Raw genomic sequence first — 21,466 nt, 5'->3', positions numbered from 1 at the left:
CAGTAGGGGTGTCTGAAGAGACTTATCCTGTCATCGTCTATCCCATAAAAGTGGTTGTATGTTGAAGTACCATCTTCATTTTGATTTCCAGTCATCTCTCATGGAAAGTTAGATGCTTTCAGCCTTGCCCAGTCCTACCAAATTAATCTTCCTGAAGCCTCCAGTCAGTGAATGTGGATACTGAAACACTGGCAGGTGTTTCTAAAAGTAACTTTGGACAATCATTTCTAGAATGGCTTTATGTGAAATACATATTTGGCTGTCAGCTAATACCACCAAAAATACCCCTATGAAAAGATACTAACAAAAGTTATTAAAAGAGGGAAAAGGATCCTGATTCTCCTAAGTCAGTCTTACATAGCTCCTGTTTCCCATCATACCTTATGACTCCTTTTTCTGCAAATACTACCTAGTTCTCTGTTCCTTTCAGAAGAGAAAACACAGCATTAATCAAAAAGTCCTGTTATTGTAGACAGCTCGTAAACATATGTCCCTTTTAAGAAACTGAAATCTTTTGCCAAGCTCTGGTTATTCTAAAAGAGTGTGGGAGCTATAAAGTGCTCCCAAGACTCTTAATCTCTAAACTTGAAAACTTAATTCTAGTGATTTTACAGGTTATTCTTTTACTTAAAGTTTTAGATATTTAATTAATATTTACATTTTTAGTATTTGTAAGCTTGAAGATTTAGTTTTTGAAATGCAGTAGCGCAGGGGGTGTGCCAGGGATGCACTAAAGTGGGTCTCTTAAAATTATGAGTGAGGAGGGGAAAGGTGCGTCCTCTAGTGATTCACTTTTATACCACTAATTAAAATACTCCGTGGTATAGCACGAGTAACAGGTTCAGTGGAAACTCTGCTATATCCTGTGTAGAGGCAAGATTTGTTGTCTAGTGTGTGAAGGGAAAGACATGCAGTTCCTAACACCTCAGTCTTTGGAGACCAAGGAGCAAAAGCACTACACGATTGTCATTTTTTCACATATGTGTAGCAAGTGCTTAGTAATAGGGACTCTTTTCCACTCCTGTTGTACTGGGCCTGTTGGTCTTCTCAGTTGGATACACTGCAGATCAAACCTGTTTAGGTTTGACATATTATTATCAGATAAGCATTATCTTGTCATCCTTGTCATCTTGTCAAGTTCAGTCTTCTTTCTTCCTGTCAAAAGGGCCAGTGTGTGTAGGCTAATACACACTAATACACAGTTATTCCTGCTGGAGGATGATAAAATACGGCAATGTAAATATCATTAATTTTTATCATTTTTCTTTCCAGCTGCACTGAACAGTATGTCCCTTCATTATCCTTCTCTGACCCTTTTAAGAGACAGCAGGTGATTCTAGCAAGTCTATGATCTCATAAAAGTTACTTTTTTTTTTCTTCATATAGATTCAACTCTCAAAAATTGGACCACCTTTTATCATCAAGAGCCAACCTGTTTCTAAACCAGAACCTCGAGTTTCCCCAAGTACATCAGTCAGCAGTGGGAGAAACACTGGGGCTAGAACTCTTGCAGATATCAAAGCAAGAGCTCAGCAAGCAAGAGCCCAAAGAGAAGCTGCAGCTGCAGCAGCCGTGGCAGCAGCTGCAAGTATAGTCTCGGGAGCAATGGGGACCCCATGCGAAGGTGGGAAGACAAGAACACTGGCACACATTAAGGAGCAAACCAAGGCCAAGCTATTTGCAAAGCATCAAGCCCGAGCTCACTTACTCCAGACTAATAAAGAAACAAAGTCACAGTTCAACTCAAAGGAAAGTACCTCATCTCTAGAGATATCAACTTCTACTGATACAAAGATTGAAGGTTCTACTGGTGTCATTATAGTTAATCCTAACTGCAGGTCCCCTAGCAACAAGTCTACTCATCTTCGTGAGACTACCACTTTATTGCAGCAGTCACTTAACACAGCTACATTACCAGAAACTGCTACTGACATATCTGTGCACAGTTCTGATGAAAATATACCTATGCCACAATTGTGTGAGAAAATTATTTCCTCTACCTCTACTGAAAATAACAATGTGCCAGTGCTTTATAATAAAAGTTCAGTCTCTGTGTCTGTTTGCAGCACTGCTATGTCTGGAGCAATTAAAGAACTTTCTTTTGCAAGTTCTGTTGATAAATCTTCTGTTTTCATGTCTGTTGACAGTACAAACACAGCAGTTTCAGCTTGTAATATAAATATGCTGAAATCCATCCAAGGGGCTGATACTCCATGCATAGCTGTTGCACCAAAATGTATTGATAACAGTAACGTACCAGTCTCCATAGACAGTACGGTCTTATCAAATGCCATCGATGACAAAAGGTTGCCGATACCAAGTAGCAATGCGAATAATGCAGTCTCCAGTCATTATGCCACTGTGCCAGCTTCCTCTATTGCAAGTAATTTGCCAAATCATCTCTCTGGTAGTTCTGTACTGATTCCCCCAGTGGGGACTACCAACAGATTTTCTTCTGATAAGATAGCCATAACGGGGTGCAATGAGCAAAATACTGTCTCCATTCACACTACTGTTAGGTCAGCTTTAAATTGCAGTGAGGCTGTTGCAGTAGCAGACTCTGTTGCAAGGCCACCCATTTCAATGTTTACCGGTAACGTGGTGACAATAAGCTCTTATGATAATGCTACTAAATTAAATGCTGATCTCTTAGAAAAAAGCTCTGGAGCACGAAACCGAATAGATCTCTCGGGTAAATCTCAGCCTGTGAGCTTTACGCAAACTGCCATGAATAGATCTATACCTTGCAAAGTCATTGTTGACCACACTACAAATCTGAATTCCAATCTGTCACTCGCTTCTTCTATTGAAAATGCAGAGAACAGCATAGACCTGCAAAGCAGACCTGTGAGGGCAGAAGCTGCCTTACAAAGTATAGCATGTCCTCAGGTGTCTGTAATAAGCAGGCCTGAAGTAGTCTCTAATGAAAGCCTTGAGCACAGTTCCAGCTTTATGACCATTACAGCAAAGCAAGACAGCAAGAACTTGCAGGCAGGTTGCTCGAGTCTTCGAGAAGTGCCTCTTGCTCCTCAAGATAAATTAATTGAGGTGGTTGCTCCCAGCCAAGGTTTTGTTGAGCAGTTAAGAGGTCCTTCAGCCTTTAAAAGTGAAGCAGATGCTGCCTGTGCCAGTCAATATAACGCTAACAATCGAATCTGTTGGCATGACGAAGAGGCAATGAATACAGATCAGCCAGTGGTCAGCCATCTTAACTCCAATAAGCATAAAGAATATGCAGAGCAAAACTGTTTAAAAAATGTCAAAACTGAACCTTCCAGTTACACGCAAATGTCAGAATTGCAATCCAGGAGTCTTTTGACAAGCATGGCTGTTCCCATTAAATCAGAAGCTAATGAGTCTGACAAGTGCTTCAGGATGGACACTGAGGATTTTACAGGACCCGAAATGCCTACCCAGCCTGCAGAAATAGCCACAAGTGTACAGCCAACACAGGCCTCCAAGACATCCATTACCGACACCATGGAAGACTCTCTGTCGCTGACAACAGAAACCCTGAAGAGAGCTGGGGGCTCTAGCTGTCGCTTGTCGTCAGTGGAGGCCAACAATCCCCTCGTGACGCAATTACTGCAAGGCAATCTGCCTTTAGAGAAAGTGCTGCCGCAGCCCAGATCAGGAGCCAAACTAGAAATTAACAGGCTTCCCTTGCCTTTGCAAACTACCTCAGTATGTAAAACAGCAGTGTCCGAGAGAAATATTGTTGAGCATCCTTCCAACTCTCCTAATCCAGATGGTAAAGGATTTACAGCAGGCAGCATAGCCCCGCTACAAATCAGGAAGCGTGAAAACCATCCGAAAAAGAGGATGGCCAGGACTGTAGGGGAACATGCTCAAATTAAATGTGAGCCTGGGAAGGTGTCAGTGGACACAGATGTTAAAGTGGCTCCTTGTGTAATTAGTTCCAGCATGAATCAGCTAGGGCACAGTCAGCCATTTAAACAAGAATGGCTGAACAAACACACAATTCAGAGCCGAATCACTCACAGCCCAGAGATCAAGCAGCAGAAGAGGCCATTGCCTTCATGCAGTTTCCAGCAGAGCTTATTTCACATTGATAAAAATGGCAGCTTTCATGCAGAAGCTAGTACCTCACACAGACAGCATTTTTACCAAATGTCCATGGCTGCAAGAGGCCCCATTCCTACGGCAGCTTTGTTGCAAACTACTTCAAAAGGCCTACCTGGCTGCAATGCCTTTGCTTTTAGCAGACACCTGGAACAGAAGGGCTTGGGAGACGTGAATATTTCTACAGCAGCTCACCAGCTGAGGCTAGGAAGTGTGTTTTCCCCTAATATTCAAATTAAGGAAGGTGATGACATTGCCAGTGCCTCTCAAACTCTACAGAATAAAACCTTAGTGCATCCTCCCCCTCCCCCACCACCCCTGCCGCCACCTCCCCCTCCTCACCCAAATGCTGAAGTCCCCTCTGATCAAAAACAACCGACAGTTACTATGGAAACCACTAAAAGACTTAGTTGGCCTCAGCCAGCAAGCATCTGTAGCAATATAAAATCTGAACCTATTTCTTTTGAGGAAGGTTTAAGCAGCAGCTGCGAACTGGGCATGAAACAAGCTTCCTATGATCAGAATGAAGTGAAAGAACAGTTAAAAGCATTTGCATTAAAGAATGCGGATTTCTCTTCCTATTTACTGTCTGAGCCACAGAAGCCTTTTACCCAACTCGCTGCTCAGAAAATACAGATGCAGCACCCACAGCAGCAGCAGCTCTGTGGAAATTATCCGACAATACACTTTGGTAGCACAAGCTTCAAAAGGGCAGCATCTGCAATTGAGAAGTCGATTGGGATTTTAGGAAGTGGCTCGAGCACTGCCACAGGCCTCCCAAACCAGACCGCTCAGATCCCCGTTCAGAAATTCGCTGACAGCAGCAATGCAGATGAACTGGAATTGAAATGCTCTTGCAGGCTGAAAGCCATGATTGTGTGCAAAGGCTGTGGGGCCTTCTGTCACGATGACTGCATAGGGCCTTCCAAACTCTGTGTAGCTTGCTTGGTTGTACGGTAGAAACTGAATCAAAGATGCAGTATCCCTTGTCAGCATGGGAGAGCAGGACAAAGAAATGGAGATGTTATAACAGGTTAGGCCATTCATGGTTTGCAATTGGTTGATTGATTTTTTTTTTTTTTTTTTTGTCTTTTTTCCTTGTGGTGCTTTCAGAATTTAGTTATTCCTGCCTGAATGACATTCCCTGGAAAGAAGAGGAAATACGTAGAACTAGTTAAAAAGAAATGACAGCATTGTTCCTAAAGATTCCATGATCTCCCTTGCTGTGTTAAAAAAAAAAAGCTATTAATGCATGTCATTCCTAGCTTCTATTTATTTGCACAAAGTGCAGCACATTTTTTCCCCACTTTTTAGATAGTTAATACAAGCTGCAGGTTAAGGATCAATGGAAGACTAACTCTACAAAAAGCGGAATAACTATGCAGAATGAATAACACACTGAATACTGACTGTGTATTTTGAGTGGGGCGGAAAGGTGTGGGTTATCAGCCATGATAGCATCTAAGTTGGTTTGCATTTTTTCTACTGATAATAAATGTTTTCTTCAGTTGACTTTTACTATCTACAGCTAACATATAGCCAGTTCACCTAGCAAAAAAGGAGTGAGTTAGATTGTTAGAGGAGTTCCCTCATGTGCCTGCCAGGGTTTATTGAACTGAAATTTTAATCATCATCTCTTCTTGTTGACTCTTTGAGAAAGATTTGTAAATGTGATGGGTTAGTGGGACCAGCACTGGAATCCGACTGGCTTCAGTAGAGACTGGAGAAAGCAACTTCTCCCCTGGACATTAGAATCCTTTTTCTCTTCCTGTTTCCTACTCAAATATTTTATATCTATTTTTGCCTGTCTAATCTATCCACGTGGTTTGTCAGTCCTAAATGTAGGCTCAGACATATGTAACAGGTTCTGGATGTTTTACCCTTTCTATGGCCTAAAATTGATGCATTGTTATGATGAATGGTTAAGGAAAGATTCTAATTGTGTATTGAGTTGAACATTAGATTATGAGTTATTTTTGCTCTCATGTGAATTACTCTCTATTTAAATTATATTTCAGAGTTTTGTCATTTAAAGTAATTCTTAAAATTACTTACAACACTACCTTTTTTTCTTAAAGGAATTCAGACCACTTGCTCTACTTTTCAGAAATTGGACACAAAAAGGCATTTTTAAAAGGGATACTGCATCTTTAAAGTAATCTTCAGTATTTATCTGGTACTGTATTTACATTTAGGACTATAGCTGCATTCCAGATGCATTAGCCACTAACATCAGAGAAGGACAACAATAATTTTGGGGCCCTATTCGCTTAAAAGGAAAATATTATAAAGGGATAAAGCACATGCAGTTGCTGGGGAGATGAAAAACACCTTAGGTTTTTTATTCCCAATTCAAGAACATTAAATGTGGAGTGCAAGTCATCCATCTGCCAGTATGTGGTTGGGTCTGCCCAAATATGAGCATCAGAGAGAAATGTTATTTTTACCATTACAGTAGAACCTCACTAACCCAAATACCTTACAGTCTGCTCAAAAAAATTTCCACAGTTCTCAGAGAAAGATGTAAAAGAATGTGTGAGGTGTAATACTGCTTAATTTCAGTGTTCTAATAAGTATATAAAGCTGCATTTACTGTCTCATTCTCAAATATTAATGTGAATGGTAAGACTACATTTAGGAAGTAAAAAAGTAGACTACATTTTACACTATACTTTTTTTATAAGATCTTTGTTTGCATACTTACTCATAAGGGGAAATTGGTCTCGCAGACATTGGTTTGTATTAGCAAGGTTCTACTAAATGGAGGAACCACATTTATTTTCTTGTGGGACCATTTTTGCAAACACGGTAAATGCCATTTATTGTCTTAAAAGTGAGCTGGAGTATATAATGACACACATTCCTGCCGTAGGAAGCTCTGTGGTGCACCCTTATATTCTATTTTGTCATAATTAGCAACATATCAATGTTATTTTTGACACTGTGTGATACAAAGGCCATTTTTAATTACACTGACAAATTTCTTGCTGACACAATAATATATTTTTTCTATACAAAAGCGCTCCTTAATGTAAAACAGCTTCTCAGCACTTTCAGGTCTTCTGGTAGGAAAATAATAAACCAGCCAAGCAAAAACCTAAAAGTAACTATCTGAAAATTAACATCCAGTGCTATGCCAGCTGCTGGCAAAACAGTGACTGGAAAATACTCATGAATACCATGGGTATAGTCAGTTAATGCATATCAAATTCATATTCGAGGAGCTTTTGTATTGGAATTGTATTGCATTGTATTTATACTTGGTATAGGTAGGTTACTTCTATTTCTTTAAAGAGAGTAACCAGTCTTAGAATTCTAATAACCTGTGTTTATATAAGCCAGCTGGGAATCCTTATTTCTAGCTGAGGTTTTCCTGTCCACAGCACATAAGTCAATAGTTGTTTGTACTTGCGTCTTGAAATACTTCTTGTATTCACTGACATAATACAGAAATAAATTCCAGCCGCAGAAAAGTTTTCCTTTGTTGGAAGGATAAGGGTGTGGCTAATGTGGTAGGTAATTCATTCATGTCATATTGTCATTTTGTATCAGGATTGCAACTTGCATGTGTGAGGTGATGATAAAATGTTGTTTTAAATGGCATTAGACTGAATGGTGCTATATTATATTATTCAACTGACCAAACTCTTCCATAGTGCAGTTCCATTGATTTCATTCTTGAGTCACCGGACTTGCACCAGGAATAAATTTGACCAATTAGTTAGAGACAGTTGTGAAGTGTTGTTACTGATTAATAGTTTTAGGGTATTAAAATTTTCAAAAGCAACTGTGGTGATTTAGGAGCCTGACTGAATCCAAGTATGACCGAAAATCATACTTGGATTCTTACATCACACAAATGCTTGGGGAAAAGTGACCTGTGGTCTTAAATGAGAACACAATCACATTTAGAAGTTAATTTTGAACAATTCCTTTTTTTGGTTTAATTGTTCAAATTTCAAGCCCAATGTCATTATGTTTTCTAATGACCATGTAGTTTGCAACATTGGGTGTTAGTAGTTTATGCACTGAGAAGTGGTGAAAGAATTGCTGAAGATCACACTGCTCTGTGTTTGCGTGTGTGTGCATGTCCAGCATGTATAATTTACATCCTTACATTTTTTTAATCTCCAAAGTTGTTCCCCCACTCCTACCCCAGGAGCAGCACTTTTGGGAGATAGGGAGAAACACTCTTTTTTCTTTCCTCCGTCTTTGTTTTTTTAATTGCATACCTGTGAGATATGCAGATAATGTTAGGGCATTTGCAGTGCACGTGTTTGTGTGTTCCTGTGCAGAACTAATTTTCCAAGCAAAAATTCCCTTTGAAATAATGTAAAAAAAAAAGACAAAAATTAAGAAATAGTGAACTGGATGCTCCCTATTTGCATTTTATTTACCTGCTGATGTCTGGTACATGAAACAGAGTAATGTTTAAAAGATAAAAATCAAGGTTGAGCCATAAAGCAGAACCTATATTCTCTGTACTATAGACTTCCTTCTTGAGGGTGGTGCGTGTCGTCAGGGTAAGCTGCAAAACGTGCAGATGGTTTTTCAGGGCCCTGCAGCTCCTTGCGCAGTTTATAAACTGATGCATATGGTGCTTTATAATGCAATTTCTGAAGTAAAATTACCTTATGCTGCACCCCCGTCCCGTTATAAACACACGCACAATTTCAGAATAGCTATTGTAGCCTCTGGTTTAGCAGTTTCTCCAAGGTGTGGTGAAGTACCAGGATAAACACTCGAGACGCGATGCGAAATGTCACCAGAAGGGATCATCTTAGCTGACACACGCGAAGGACCCTGCTGGAAACCCTGCCTGATGCCTGCAGACCCCGGCAGCAGCGCCGCGCTTCGGCCTCTGTGGCTCTGCGGAGCCCTGCGGGGGCGACAACATGTTCAGTGGGTTTATTATGGACCTGTGTAGCTAAACGTTTCTGAATCTAGGAAATCCTGTTGTCTTCAGTCATCATGCTTTGTCACTGTAAAACCAACAAAAAAGCATTTTTTAGTCTAATTTAAGGAGCTGCTTCTTTTATAGCACATAATATTTCGCTTTGTACTATATTTGATAGTTAAAGAATAATTTAGTCCGTAGAAGAACTTTGTTGTATTTGTACTGTTCATGAATGTTATAAGAAAAGTGCTTTACTTTGTTGCCATAATTCTCTTGTACTGCTGTAAAATATTTTTTCTGCTTCACAGAAACTTAACTCGATTCACATTTTCAGTACAGGGTCTTTTGTGTGTATGTATTTTTTTTTTCTTTTTGTCAGTATTCTGAATGTTTACATCTGTTTGACATTAGCCATTCTATGCCTTTGTAGGGCAGTATTACTCCTGCAGTATAACAGCAATGTGAAATCCACTCATACTTAACGTGCATGAGAAATACAGATTTATTGGGGAAATCCCTAACATGCATAGATATTTTTTCCATCCACATTCAATGAAGTAAATACCCTCCTTCAGTCCTCTACCAAAGAAAATATTATTCCCACAGGACAAGCTCAGAAAGTGGTTCTCTGAATCTTCAGAAGGGGGTGTAGTTGATTTCAGTGGGATTGCTACAGTTTAATGCTGTTATGCTTTGCTTTGTTCCTCACCTAGATGTGACTGGGTGAAACAAGCATTTTAACAATTTTTGGTTTTGAGACAGTGTTTTGTTTAGAATTCAGGGATCATGCTTTCTTTAATGGTGCTGTTTGTTTTTTTTTTTAAAGAAAACAACATTTTGTTGCCTACAGAAATGACCATTCACAAAATCATAAATTAAATAAAACGATTTGTCTTCATAATTTCTCTCTTCTCCCTTTCCTTTTCCCTTCCTTGTCCCTTGAAAGTAACAACTTGGGCTTCAATATTAAAATATTCTGAAAAAAATAAAGAGATAAAATAATATTTGTTATTTGCTTGTTTATTTTATGTTCAGTGCCTTAGGCAGAAGACCTTACTTGTGCGCATCCATTGTATGTACAGGTTGGTGAAATAGAAACGAGAGGGAAAAATTGGTCCTACTTAAAAGAGTTTTAAATGACAATGATGTAAGACACAGTGTGAATGACTTCTGATGTAACTAACTCAAGTATTATCATCTTATAATAGTAAAATAAAACTAGGTGTTGTATATTAAGTTGTTGTAAGTAGAACAGTTTGTGGATGAAAGTGCCTTGGGTAGTTATGCCTGGTGTATTTTTGTACTTTGGCTCTGTCAGCAACCGCCTCCAGAATGCACTTAACAACACCACATCCAGGTACACACCTCCCTCATTTCTCATCCCCACAGCAGAAGAAATTAAATGTCCATAGTACATGAAAGTTTATCCATTCAAATTATCCTGAAATCAAGTAGCTTTTGAACTCTGCAAGGTCTTACTGAAATGGGAATTTAGTAGCCATCCCACTAAAAAAAAAAAAAGGAAAAAAAAAACCCTCAACATTTTACCCTGCAAACAGAGCTTTGAGTATGGTTGGTTAGGGTGGAAGGGTGAGATGGTGGCAAGCAAACAGCTGTTTTGTAGGCCCACTCAGATGTACTCAGGATGGCGCTTCCTGAAGTCCATTTTTGTACAGCCTCCTGTCATTATTGTTTGAATTGCGGTAGCATCTGACGGTCCTGTTAGCAGGGAACAGCAGCCTCTTCTGCCAAAATTTGTAAATCCATAAAGAAGACAGTGTCACCCTATATAGTTTATAATCTAATGACCTTTTTTCATATTCCAACACCTACCTGGGAAACTCACCTCATAATGTCATGCAGATTGTTATTTACATTATCTCATTCTGCTTAGATATCTATCTTTGCATAGAGCTTTGCAAAATCAGGGACTAGTTCAGCTTTTGGTGCTAATAGCTTTTCAAGGTAATTTTTAACTATTTCACCTAAGCAAATGGCATTCAAATCATTTTATTAATCTGTTAGAACTAAATATTTACTTTTGTCCTTTTTACTTTTAAAATCCGTGAAATGTTTCTGCACATCTTTATTTGATCTTGAAAAATAAATATAAGGCTCTTCTGTAGTGTTTTCTAAATACCTTATCAATGTTAGTAAGTTAAGCCTTGTGATGCTCTCCTCTTATGTCAGCCCAGACAGACCATATCAGTTCAACCAGCAGATGGCAGCAGGACAAAACATGCTGCTTTTTTCTTAGGAAAAAATTTGGTCTGATTCTCTTCAATTTTCCTGTCCCTCAGCAAAAGCACATAGCGCATGAAAAAACAACCCTGAATATACAGATGTTCTGGGTTGATTTTATTTTCTCCTGTATAGTTTTCTCTCATATTCCTCCAGCAATGCTTTACTCTTTTTAGATGCAGTACTTCAGTGTAAGATGCTTCATTCTGTGTTATGCATTCCCTAACGGGATGCTTCATTCAAGGATGGGTCATTTAATTTAATTAGCTGGTTTCCCATACTGACCCAATCTCTCTGGACACTTCCTAGTGAGAGGAAGTTTCTTAACCTTGCTACTTCATGATAGCAGGCAGTGCACTGGAAGAAAACAGCTGGAAATTTTGCTTTCATTTCAGTGTGGGGCTTCAGTTGTAGTGGAAGCAAGCCCTCCTTTCCCCCCTAGTCCTTGAGCTTGTATTTTGATGGAAACGATCCCCTGAAGCTCACACCATCTTTTCCTGCACTTGGCAACTACCTTTGAAAGCACTGACCAAGTTCTGCGGTCTATGGAGGTGAAGTCCTGACACCAGGAAAAACTCTTCCCCAGGCCAGAAGGGCACTCTCCCCCAAAAGGGCACTTTTTTTCTGGTGTTCACTTTGCCACTTGTGGATGAAGAGAAACAGCAACACGATTCTTTGTGTTGAAGTGCTTCACAGATAAATATGATGGTATTTTCACTGTCTGGCATAGAGAGGCTCTGCTGTTACCAAGCCTGGTCTTTGTTGGATCACTTGTCTTGCAGCTGAAATACCACCAGATAGTGGTAGCTTTGGGTAGCACCACTTTGGAGAAATCCTTACATGATGCAGAGTGTAAATGGAGTCACAGTCATCGCTCCCCACTGGTACCTGCTTGTGGAAACAGCATGTTAATAGTGCTGCTGGTTTTTATGGAAACTGAGCTGGACGTAGAACCAAAGCAGCATTTGTTGAGATAATGTCCATCCAGCCATTTCAGACATCTGGACACCATTTGCTGGTACTGTAAAAATACATAGCAGGCACCTATGAGAGGAGTTTGTTATATCTGTCAGCTAAATGGCAGCCACTTACTTGTACTAAAAGTTCGTGCTCTCAACCTGGGAGGTGCTGACTGACTTACCAGCAGTGATGAAATCAAGAGTTGTTTCACATGCCCACGAGGGAGAAAATGTCTGGATTATGATTTTAGGAAGCTAATGATAACCTGGATAAAAATGAATTTCTGTGTACAGGTCACCTTTCTAAGCCCTTCTGTTCAGTGTCCACAGCCCCAGTCCTTTAGAGCTTAGGTCAGCCTTCATAGGCATATCTTTGGGTTCTTCCAACAAAAAGCCAAGAATTTTCTACAGGAGTCTCTGAGCATCCTTATGCAGGTACAGCCAGGGTAGAGGACAGCTTAAGATACCACAGAAAAAAATCATGTTTGAAAATAAGATTAATACCTTGGATAATTGACTTCTATGAATAAGAAATCTTGCTAAGTTGAGTAAATAAACATCTGTTCTATTAACATAAAAAGGGCAAACTTTTTTTTTTTTTTAGAAAATACTAGGCCTTGCTGTAAACCCTCTTGTCTGCCTCAAATTCTTTCCCAAACTGCTCAGATTCATCCTGAAAATCACTTTTTTCACTCCTCCTCATTGTGAACTTTCAACCTAGCATCCATTGCACAAAATCTTTGCCACTGATGTGTGCATTTCTGGCTTTTAAAGAAACAAATCTGGGGGATGAAGGACAGACTTGCACATAGTGCTACACCCTTCAGTCATTTACTTAGGCTACACACTGCGAGCATGGTATGGAGTCTTTGGGGAAAAGAATAAAGATAAAATTAGCTCTGAAAATGTGATAATCCTAACATATATGCCTTGCCTTCCTTTAGGTTATTGAGAGGAAAAGTCCAAGCCTCACATATTTAATGAGTGTGAGTAGCAGCGAAGCCACAGCAGCCAGAATAGACCATTTGTCCTGGGTTCTGTCCAGAAGTGAGTATTTACAGTTCAGCAAGTCCAAATAAATGTCCTTAGAGTGTTAGGAAAACACAGCCAATGAAGATATTTTGTCATTGAAAATAAGCAAGGATAAGGAGAGAGTTGGCATAAGACTAGTGAAAACCAAGTTCAGCTGTGTTTTTGGAACAAGTGATGGTGCCAATTGTTTTAAAATTTCAACATCTGTGTAGGTCTGGAAATGTTAAGAACATCTTTTGTAGCTCTTAAATGGGAGAAAGATTTAAATATCTAAGGAAAAATAGATTCACAACTATTTGATAGTATAGCATTATGAAAATTTATTACTAGGTTCTTAAAAATGTCTGTTTAAAAGTGTTTTATAAAGTTTCTAGTTAGGAAATTAAAAAGTTGCTGTATGCTCAGCATTTTTCAAAATAAGGGTCTTTATTTTGGTTTCCTAAATAGGAATTCCAGACTCTTACTTTAATCTCCTGTTTGTAAAAATCCTTGCTTATATTGCTAGGCCTATCTGATTTATGTTCTTCACTTTGTAAGACAGTTCCAAATGCAATCTAGATATGCAGTCAGTGGCATCCATTTCCATTAACTTAGAACACAATTGAGGTGGATGGGGAAAAATATACATTTCTTTTTTAGGTTACTTTAAAATAAAATGAAAGGGCAGTGAAAATAGCCATGTGATTCAAGGGGCTTTGTTATTGGCCTTGAGGCACAGCACTTCTGTATCTCACATCTGAATTTTCAGAGGAGGAATATAAAGATCTTTATGAAGTGTGTAGGTGACAGTAAAGAGGAATCATAAGTGCCAGTGCCAGCAGTACTTGAATATTTAATAAAAAAAGATTTGTAGAGACTTAGACAGAAAATGAAATAACACTTTGGAGAAATAGAAAGAAATATGTGTGATGTGTCAGTTGCAAGGGGTTCCTCTCTCTGGCATCTGATGATTGTTGCTGAAGTGACATGGTAAAAAAAATGATTATATTTAAAGACTACCAAAGGAGAGTAAGGCATTAGGAAAGTGGGCCATGAAGAATGTCTAAATCAGGATTATGTATTAGAGTATTTCTCATGATGCAAAAAGAAAGCTGGTTTCATTCATAAATTATAGAATCACAAAAATAGGATTGCCAGGAATCCGAAGGCCAGTTTGTCCCTCCTGCCCCATGTTAAGCTTAGCTGTGTCCATGTTGTTGCTGACAGTGGTATGCCTAACCCTTTCTTAAGGGCCTCCAGTGACTGAGACAATTTGATTCAGTGCTTCGCTGTTCTTACAATCAGAAAGCTTCTGCTAATATTTAACCCAAATCTTCCTAGCTGCAGTTTAAGCCCATTCAGTCTTATCTATGCTTCACAGACATTGAAAATAACTTATTCCTTTCCTCTTCGCAGCAGTCCATTAGATACTTAGACTGTTAATTTGTTTCTCTTGGTTTTCCATTGTTTAAGCTAAACAACCCTGATATTAAGCCTTTCTTTACAGGTCATGTTTTCCGATCTGTTATCGTTTTCATTGATCTTCTGTGGAGTCTCTCCGATTACTTCAAATCCTTTGCAGTGTAGTTCCCAAGAGCCAGTACTTTATATCAGCTGAGGCTGAGCAGAGTGGTAGGATTGGTTTGTATGCTTTATAGGATAAAATTCTGTTTCTGCTTCCCAGAATAGCACTTGGCTTGTCCACGGCCTGTCTGACTCAGGTTCAGGTTGGTCCCAGTAACCCATGCATCCTTTCCAGTAAAACCACTTCTAGATACTTCTTCCCCATCCTGCATTTGAACAATTAATTATTTCTAAGTGTAGAATCTTCTAATTATCACCACTCAATACTATCCTAATATTTTAAACCAAAGCTTGAACTTGTCAAGATCATATTAAATTCTGACCTTATCCACTAACAAACTCACAGTCCTTCCCAGCTGGGTATCATCTGCCAATTTAGAAAAATAGCACCATGGGATCATAAGATAATTCAGGTTGGAAGGGACCTCATCTAGCCCAGTCTCCTGTTCATTACTCATTGTTCTATTGTCCATGTCATTAATTAAAATGTTGGAAGGAACTGGAGTCGTGTCAGAACCCATTCTGGTACGTTCCCCATTATGACAATGTAAGAATGGTTTTCCGGCTGTTTTTCACTGACTGAATAACAGTTTGGTCTAGACCATATTTTCCCAGTTTATTTAACAAAATGTTATTTAAGCAGTGCTAAAAGCCTTATTGAAATCAAGATATGATATCTGCTGCTTCGCGGTCCACTGTGCCTGTTACTCTGTCACAGAAGGAAATGATATTGGTTTGACCTGGCTTCTTCTTGACAGATTCATGCTGACTGTTGCTGTTCTGCTGTTTATCTCTGGGGTGCCTACAAGCCATCCATTTGTGCTAGCATTTTTCCAGAGAGTGAAACAAAGCTGGTGATACCGATTGCCTTCACTGCTCCTTTTCTCTCTTTTGAAATCTAGTCACTTTGGTTTGTCCTTCATCAATCTTCGTTACATCACCCATTCTTCGTGAGTTTTGTAATAATGTGTTTGTTTAAGAACTTGTTGGTAAAATAGAAGAGAACTGTACATTTCATTGAATAAAACCTGCTCCAAAGTAATAAAAAGGCACATAACTTTAAGACTGAATTAATTTAACTTAAAATTGCTTTGGCACCAACCAGGTAGCTGTAATTGCTAATATTTCTAAGTCTGTCTCTTGTGAAGCACAGTGCTGAATGAGGCAAGCTTCCTCATTATTTCTTCCTCTTTTCGGATACTTTGACATTGCTATGGGAAAGGTGACTGGATTCAAGGAATTTATTTAAGTGGAGGTGCACATTTATAAAGCAGCCTTTTATGTGGCTAGTTACCTGTTCTTCCATAGTCCATTCTAAGTAATCTAGCTTCGGCTTCTCAAGACTATCAAGATATTTGGAATTAGGCATTCAGGACAAAAATAACTTCTCAAAATCAGAAATTATTCTGACAAAGTTCTGACCTTGTCAAGATATACTCAAAGGCAGAGAGATGTTTTATTAGATTATTAGATTTTATGTATTCCTTTTCGTGATATATATGATCTATATGTACTTAACAGAGCTAGTTTAATAGACTAAAAATGAACAGGTTATGCTGGGAAGAAAATTTTGTGAATTTTGTTTGAAATATTTCTCTGGCTACACCTCCCAATAATTTAACTTTAAATGTTTTGTCCTTTCTGGGAATTACACAGAACTTTCAAAAATATAACTTAACTTTCGTGAAACTATGATTTCACTAAAGTTTGTGTACCTATGCTAAAGAAATAGATATATTCTCCATGAAAACTAAATAACAGCATGTCAATTTAAGACATCAAATATAGTCAAGGTAAGTTTTGCAAGCACAAACCTGAAGACTGAATTAAAAGCATATTATCCTTCCATGTGTAATCATCAAATTTAGTAGAATGAGTTCTGTTTTGCTTGTTGGTTTAACAAATTAGTGTATATCTTTATTTGGCAATAGACAGTCCTGTTAAGATTTAAATCGGAAGATAGAGAGAGATTATGTTATTTCTCTATTTGGCTTTTGTGCACCTGCAACCAAAACCCTTCAATTTAGGTATCCACAACTAAAGAATAACACTGAAACCTTGAAATTGCCAAATAACTGTAGAATGATTAAAAGACTGGAAAACCTGAAAATGAAAGACTCTGAGAGTTCATAGTATCTAAATGCTGAAGGAGAAAGTAGATAAAGTAGTGACTTAATCATGGACTATGAATACTCCCATAAGGAACAGCAATTTATGACTAGCTCACTCTATTTTTTTGAAGGTATAACAAAATCTAGTGGTTGTAAACTAAATTGGGCAATTAGCTTGCAAGTAAAATACACATTTTTAACAGTGGCAAGAAAATACTGGATGGTAAGGAGCTGCTAAATTGTGAATTATTGTGGAGGATTCTTCATCACTATGAATTTATAAGTCAAGCTTGAGGGGACATTTTACTAGAACTCTTCTATTTCAGCAACTGCAATTGAAGATACACAGGTGTCATGAGCAAAATAGTCCCAGCTGGAAGAGTTTTTACGTAATTTAATTTATTGCAGATGATTAACACCAACTTCTGATCATGATTTAGGTATGGGGCAAAAAGAACATAAACAATCAAACACATAAGGAATCACCTTTCTCCTCCTTTTTCCAGGCTCAGCTTAAAGCAAACATCTCTTTTCCCCACTTCCTAGTCTCTGCTTCCCTGGGTTTTGCTACAGGTTACACTTAGACCCTCCCAATTCCTTCGATGAGGTGATGGGCGGTGCAGGAGCATGGGGTCATGCGTGCAATGGTTTCTTTCTGCTGCCCCTGCCTCTTACTCATTCTCCTCTGCCCCCGTGTGGGTCGCCCACAGCCATGATCCCTTGGGGTGCCCCTGCCCCAGCTCAGAGTGCCTCTTTCCAAGCTTGCATCTTCAGCCATGTCCCCAGCAACATCTGTGGCTCTTCCCTGACTTACTCTGTGAAATGCTTCCTGGTGCCACAGAAGAAAGTCCTATTGGGAAGCATCAGGTTCTAATAATCCAAAGAATTATTTTCAGCTACTTTGTTGGCTTGTTCTATAATTACAAGTAAGCATGTCCCATTATGTCAAAAAAAAAAGATGTAGAAATGCTGATTTTCGCTGAAGTTGAAGGCAACATTTCTGTTGACTTCATTCTTTCTGAAACTTTTAGCTCCATTTTTAAATCTTCACTGGTAAAGGCACCTGCCTAAAATAAGGTACCAGTTTAGCAAGGTAGTTATGCCTGTATGGAACCATAAACATATCTAAGTTGATTCTTTTTCTCAGAAAAGCAGCTGAGCTTCTAAATATCTACATATAAATTAGAAATTATATTCCCTACATTACTGAAATAAGCTCTTTTCTGAATCTCAAATGTTTCTACCCTTGTGAAATTAAAACTTCTATTGAATACCGTAAGTGATAAGATTTAGCCTTGAAACATAACCTTTTATTAAATCTTAACAAATAGAACCGCAAAAACACTTTGAATATAGAAGAAAAAACATATCAGTGACATTGGTTACTGATTATATGGGGACCTGATAGATGATTTAATTTTAGACTGCAAATTCAATTCCTGACCCACATGTCACTACACAGAAGGTTTATGTAATTATCATTAGTGTGTTGTTATTTATCCATGTGTAGCTCCCGCTGACTTTTTATTATTTGCTGCTAATGTTGTCATTAAAAATGCATGCCAATTAACATAATTTTAAACGGAGACATGAAAAAATATCTAATTTTGTTTTAAATTTCAATTATTTCCTTGATTTGTTTTTTATCCCTTTTAGCATTTGTAAAATAACAATCTAGAAAGAAAATGGCTAGGAAAATAGAAACCAAGGGCAGTTACTCTCTTACCTCTAGACTTGGAGGTGGCAAGCTTCTCATTTTGTGCCAGGCAGATCATGTGCTGTCTCCACTCTTTGGTCAGTCAGTTTAAAAAAGAAAAAGTTAGCACAGATGGCATAGCTTGTTGCAGTATTAGTTTCAGGTCCTTCATGAGTCTTCATGAAACACTTGAGTAGGTAAAACAGCATCTGACAATTTTATTTTATTGGATTTATTGAAACCAGGAAATTAGTAACACGTAAGTATGTATTAGTCTCCACTTGGCACTTCATTACAGAACTCAGTTCTCCAAGATGGCAAATTCGGATGTGTTTTCTAAGGCCTTTAGATATATACTTTTTTTGCTCATCCACTTGACTGAGGAGGCTTAATGATCTCAATTTCATGAGCCTCTGTTCCCGACAGTGGTAAAAGCCTTGACATCTCTTTTAGATCAACTTTTTAGATCTTATATAGAGCACAGTTTTCATGTAAGCTTCAAGATGAAAACTGAAAGTGGAGAATGTGCTTAGCAGGGAGCTGACCCTGTTAAACAATTTTTGCACTAGGAAACTCTCCCTCTGCCCAGGAGAGAGCCGTTTCCAGGAACTGCTGCCGCCCGCCTTGGTCTGCAAGGGAGGCTCAGTGCCAAGAGGTTCCCGCATGCCGGAGGACCAAATGTCAGAAAGGTTTAAATGAAGCAATGGCTGACGATTGGGTCCCTCAGGCTAGACAGCTACTCATGGCTTAAGTCTGTTTCCTGTTCAACCACCATATCTATATACAGCTCTTTGCATAACAACATTCTCTTACACTTAGCAGCTATAGCACCTTTTGTTAATATTATCTTCTTTCTTTGCCTTCTTTTCTGAGCAGATGGAAAAACAGACCAAGCAAGGTTGCAGTTTTTTCCAAGACTCACACACTGATTCATTAACAAAAATGGAAATAAAATTTAGGAGTAAATATTTTGGTACGCTGTCGTTCTTCTGATTGTATACTTACAAGCTGTAGGTAGTAAGTTCGCAGTTATTAATATGAAGAGAGTAAGACAGTGAACTCTTCTTATGTTGAGACGTACATCTTGTAATAGGTACTCTGCCAGATCCAGCAAACAGCATCCACCAACATCTAATCTCCTATCTGGTCAGTTAGATAGATCTTGCAAAAGCTATTTCTAATATTGCCATCTGGTGAAATACCAGTCATGTTACAACTCTGATTATCATTCCATTTCTGCAGTACCTAAACTGTGTTGCTTACTGTAAATGAATGGAAGACTTCCTGGAAGTTAGATCTTACAGTCAGGAACTCTTTCACCTTTGTTTCTTTATTTGTTTTAAGGGTCCATTCCACCAGTCCTGTCTGAAGAACCTTTCATCATTTTGATTTTCTTTTCTGATCTTCAGCCTTGTAGCATAGTGAAGCTGTCCCAGCACAGAAGCTATAGCAATCTCTGGGCTGATGGGGAACAAGATCCTGCAATGAATTCTCAGCCATGGGGAGCAGAAGCGAAACATGATATTGATGGAGATCATTTGAGTAATGTGAGGAAAGGCAATGCTGCCAGAGTGTATATTTTTTGTTTGTTTGCAGTATGTTAAGCATTCGAATGACTTTATGGGGAAGATTTGTCTTGTATTTCAGTGCAAAAAGACATGCAGTGTTAGAAATTGGCTTTTACAAATGTCACTGGAAAAGGCGCACTCTGCTCATTAGGTGCATTTGTACCAAGTTTCCCCCTCTAAGTGGGAGCTCCTGCAGTGTTCTGCCCTCCTGCTTTCTCTTTGTCCCTCTCTCTCTTTGTTAAATTTTTTTTAATATGTATCCTGCTGGAGGGACTTAGCAGTAGATCAAGTGATTTTTACGAGCACTGGGCCCATGATGTTTGCTGAAGCACCATGACATTACTCAAAGTTGTATAATATACAGTAGTATATTATCTGATAGCAAATGCTTTTGTTCTTTTGATAACAGCACATTCAGGGCTTTAAATCATTATTTTTCTCAGTATGAGGAAGGCTAAAGCGAAGATGGTGATGATATGCAATGCCTTCCATTGCTGGGGTAAAAGGACACCAAAATATGGCAGGCCGTGGCAGAGTGTTCACAGTGCAGTGTCCCCTGAGGTGTTCTGGGGGAAAAGGGCTTTCTGCAGACCATAATTTAAGGATGGGGTGCTGAGAAGAAGCTGAATCAGGAGAGAGGGCTGAAATAAGGTGCCCCGTGAAGACCTGTGAAGCCTTGGTAATAATGTATTTGGAGTTGGGGTAGCGGGGGGGAGAGGGCAGGGGTGATATTTGCAGCTTTGTAAATGAAATAATTAAAAGGAAATTAAAAGTCAATGCACTGGCTCTCTAAATTCTTTGTCTATGAAAGACCAACTGTTTTTTTTTTCCTAGATGGAATAAAAGAGCCAGTGTATAGGCATTGCCTAGGAGAAAATGTTCCTGTCAAAGGCTCAATCAGTTTTAACATTACTTTTATATTATTTCTGATGATGTGAACAAAATTACTTCAAAAAATTGTATTGCTTACAATTTAATTGGACATATTTATCTTGAAATGCAAAGCATTTATCAGAAGCGGCACAACTGATATGTATATATTGTGATCAATCAGATGCTAATTATAACCGTGGTAGTTTCCTACTTCAGAGGTCAAATATTAGGAACAACCTGTATAGCTTGTATGAAATATATTCATTGATAGAGAAGTCTGGGAGTTTTAGTGTTATGTTTTGTGTTTTATTTAGTTCCTAGCTTTAAATAAAGAACAGATACAGCAGCTTCATGAGAGAGCTTTATGGAGTAGGTTTATGTGTTAATTTACCAAATTATCCATGAATAATTTAAAACAAACATTAGATTTAGAGAAGATGAAC

At 38.6% G+C, this 21,466-nt stretch overlaps 1 protein-coding gene across 6 annotated transcripts in view; it reads left to right on the top strand.

Moving 5' to 3' along the window:
- Nucleotides 1-10,216, top strand: part of ASXL3 (ASXL transcriptional regulator 3) — a 128,678-nt gene extending 118,462 nt beyond the window's left edge. For all 6 annotated transcript variants that reach the window (XM_064507593.1, XM_064507595.1, XM_064507596.1 and 3 more), the window contains one exon: nt 1,387-10,216. In XM_064507593.1, coding sequence (XP_064363663.1) covers nt 1,387-5,043 — 3,657 coding nt within the window. In that variant the 3' untranslated portion in view covers nt 5,044-10,216. The remainder of the gene's footprint in view (nt 1-1,386) is intronic.
- Nucleotides 10,217-21,466: the final 11,250 nt, after the last annotated feature.

This window comes from Dromaius novaehollandiae, chromosome 2 (genome assembly GCF_036370855.1).
Source record: "Dromaius novaehollandiae isolate bDroNov1 chromosome 2, bDroNov1.hap1, whole genome shotgun sequence".
NCBI classification, from domain to species: Eukaryota; Metazoa; Chordata; class Aves; order Casuariiformes; family Dromaiidae; genus Dromaius; species Dromaius novaehollandiae.
This window is presented reverse-complemented; position numbering and strand designations above follow the sequence as displayed.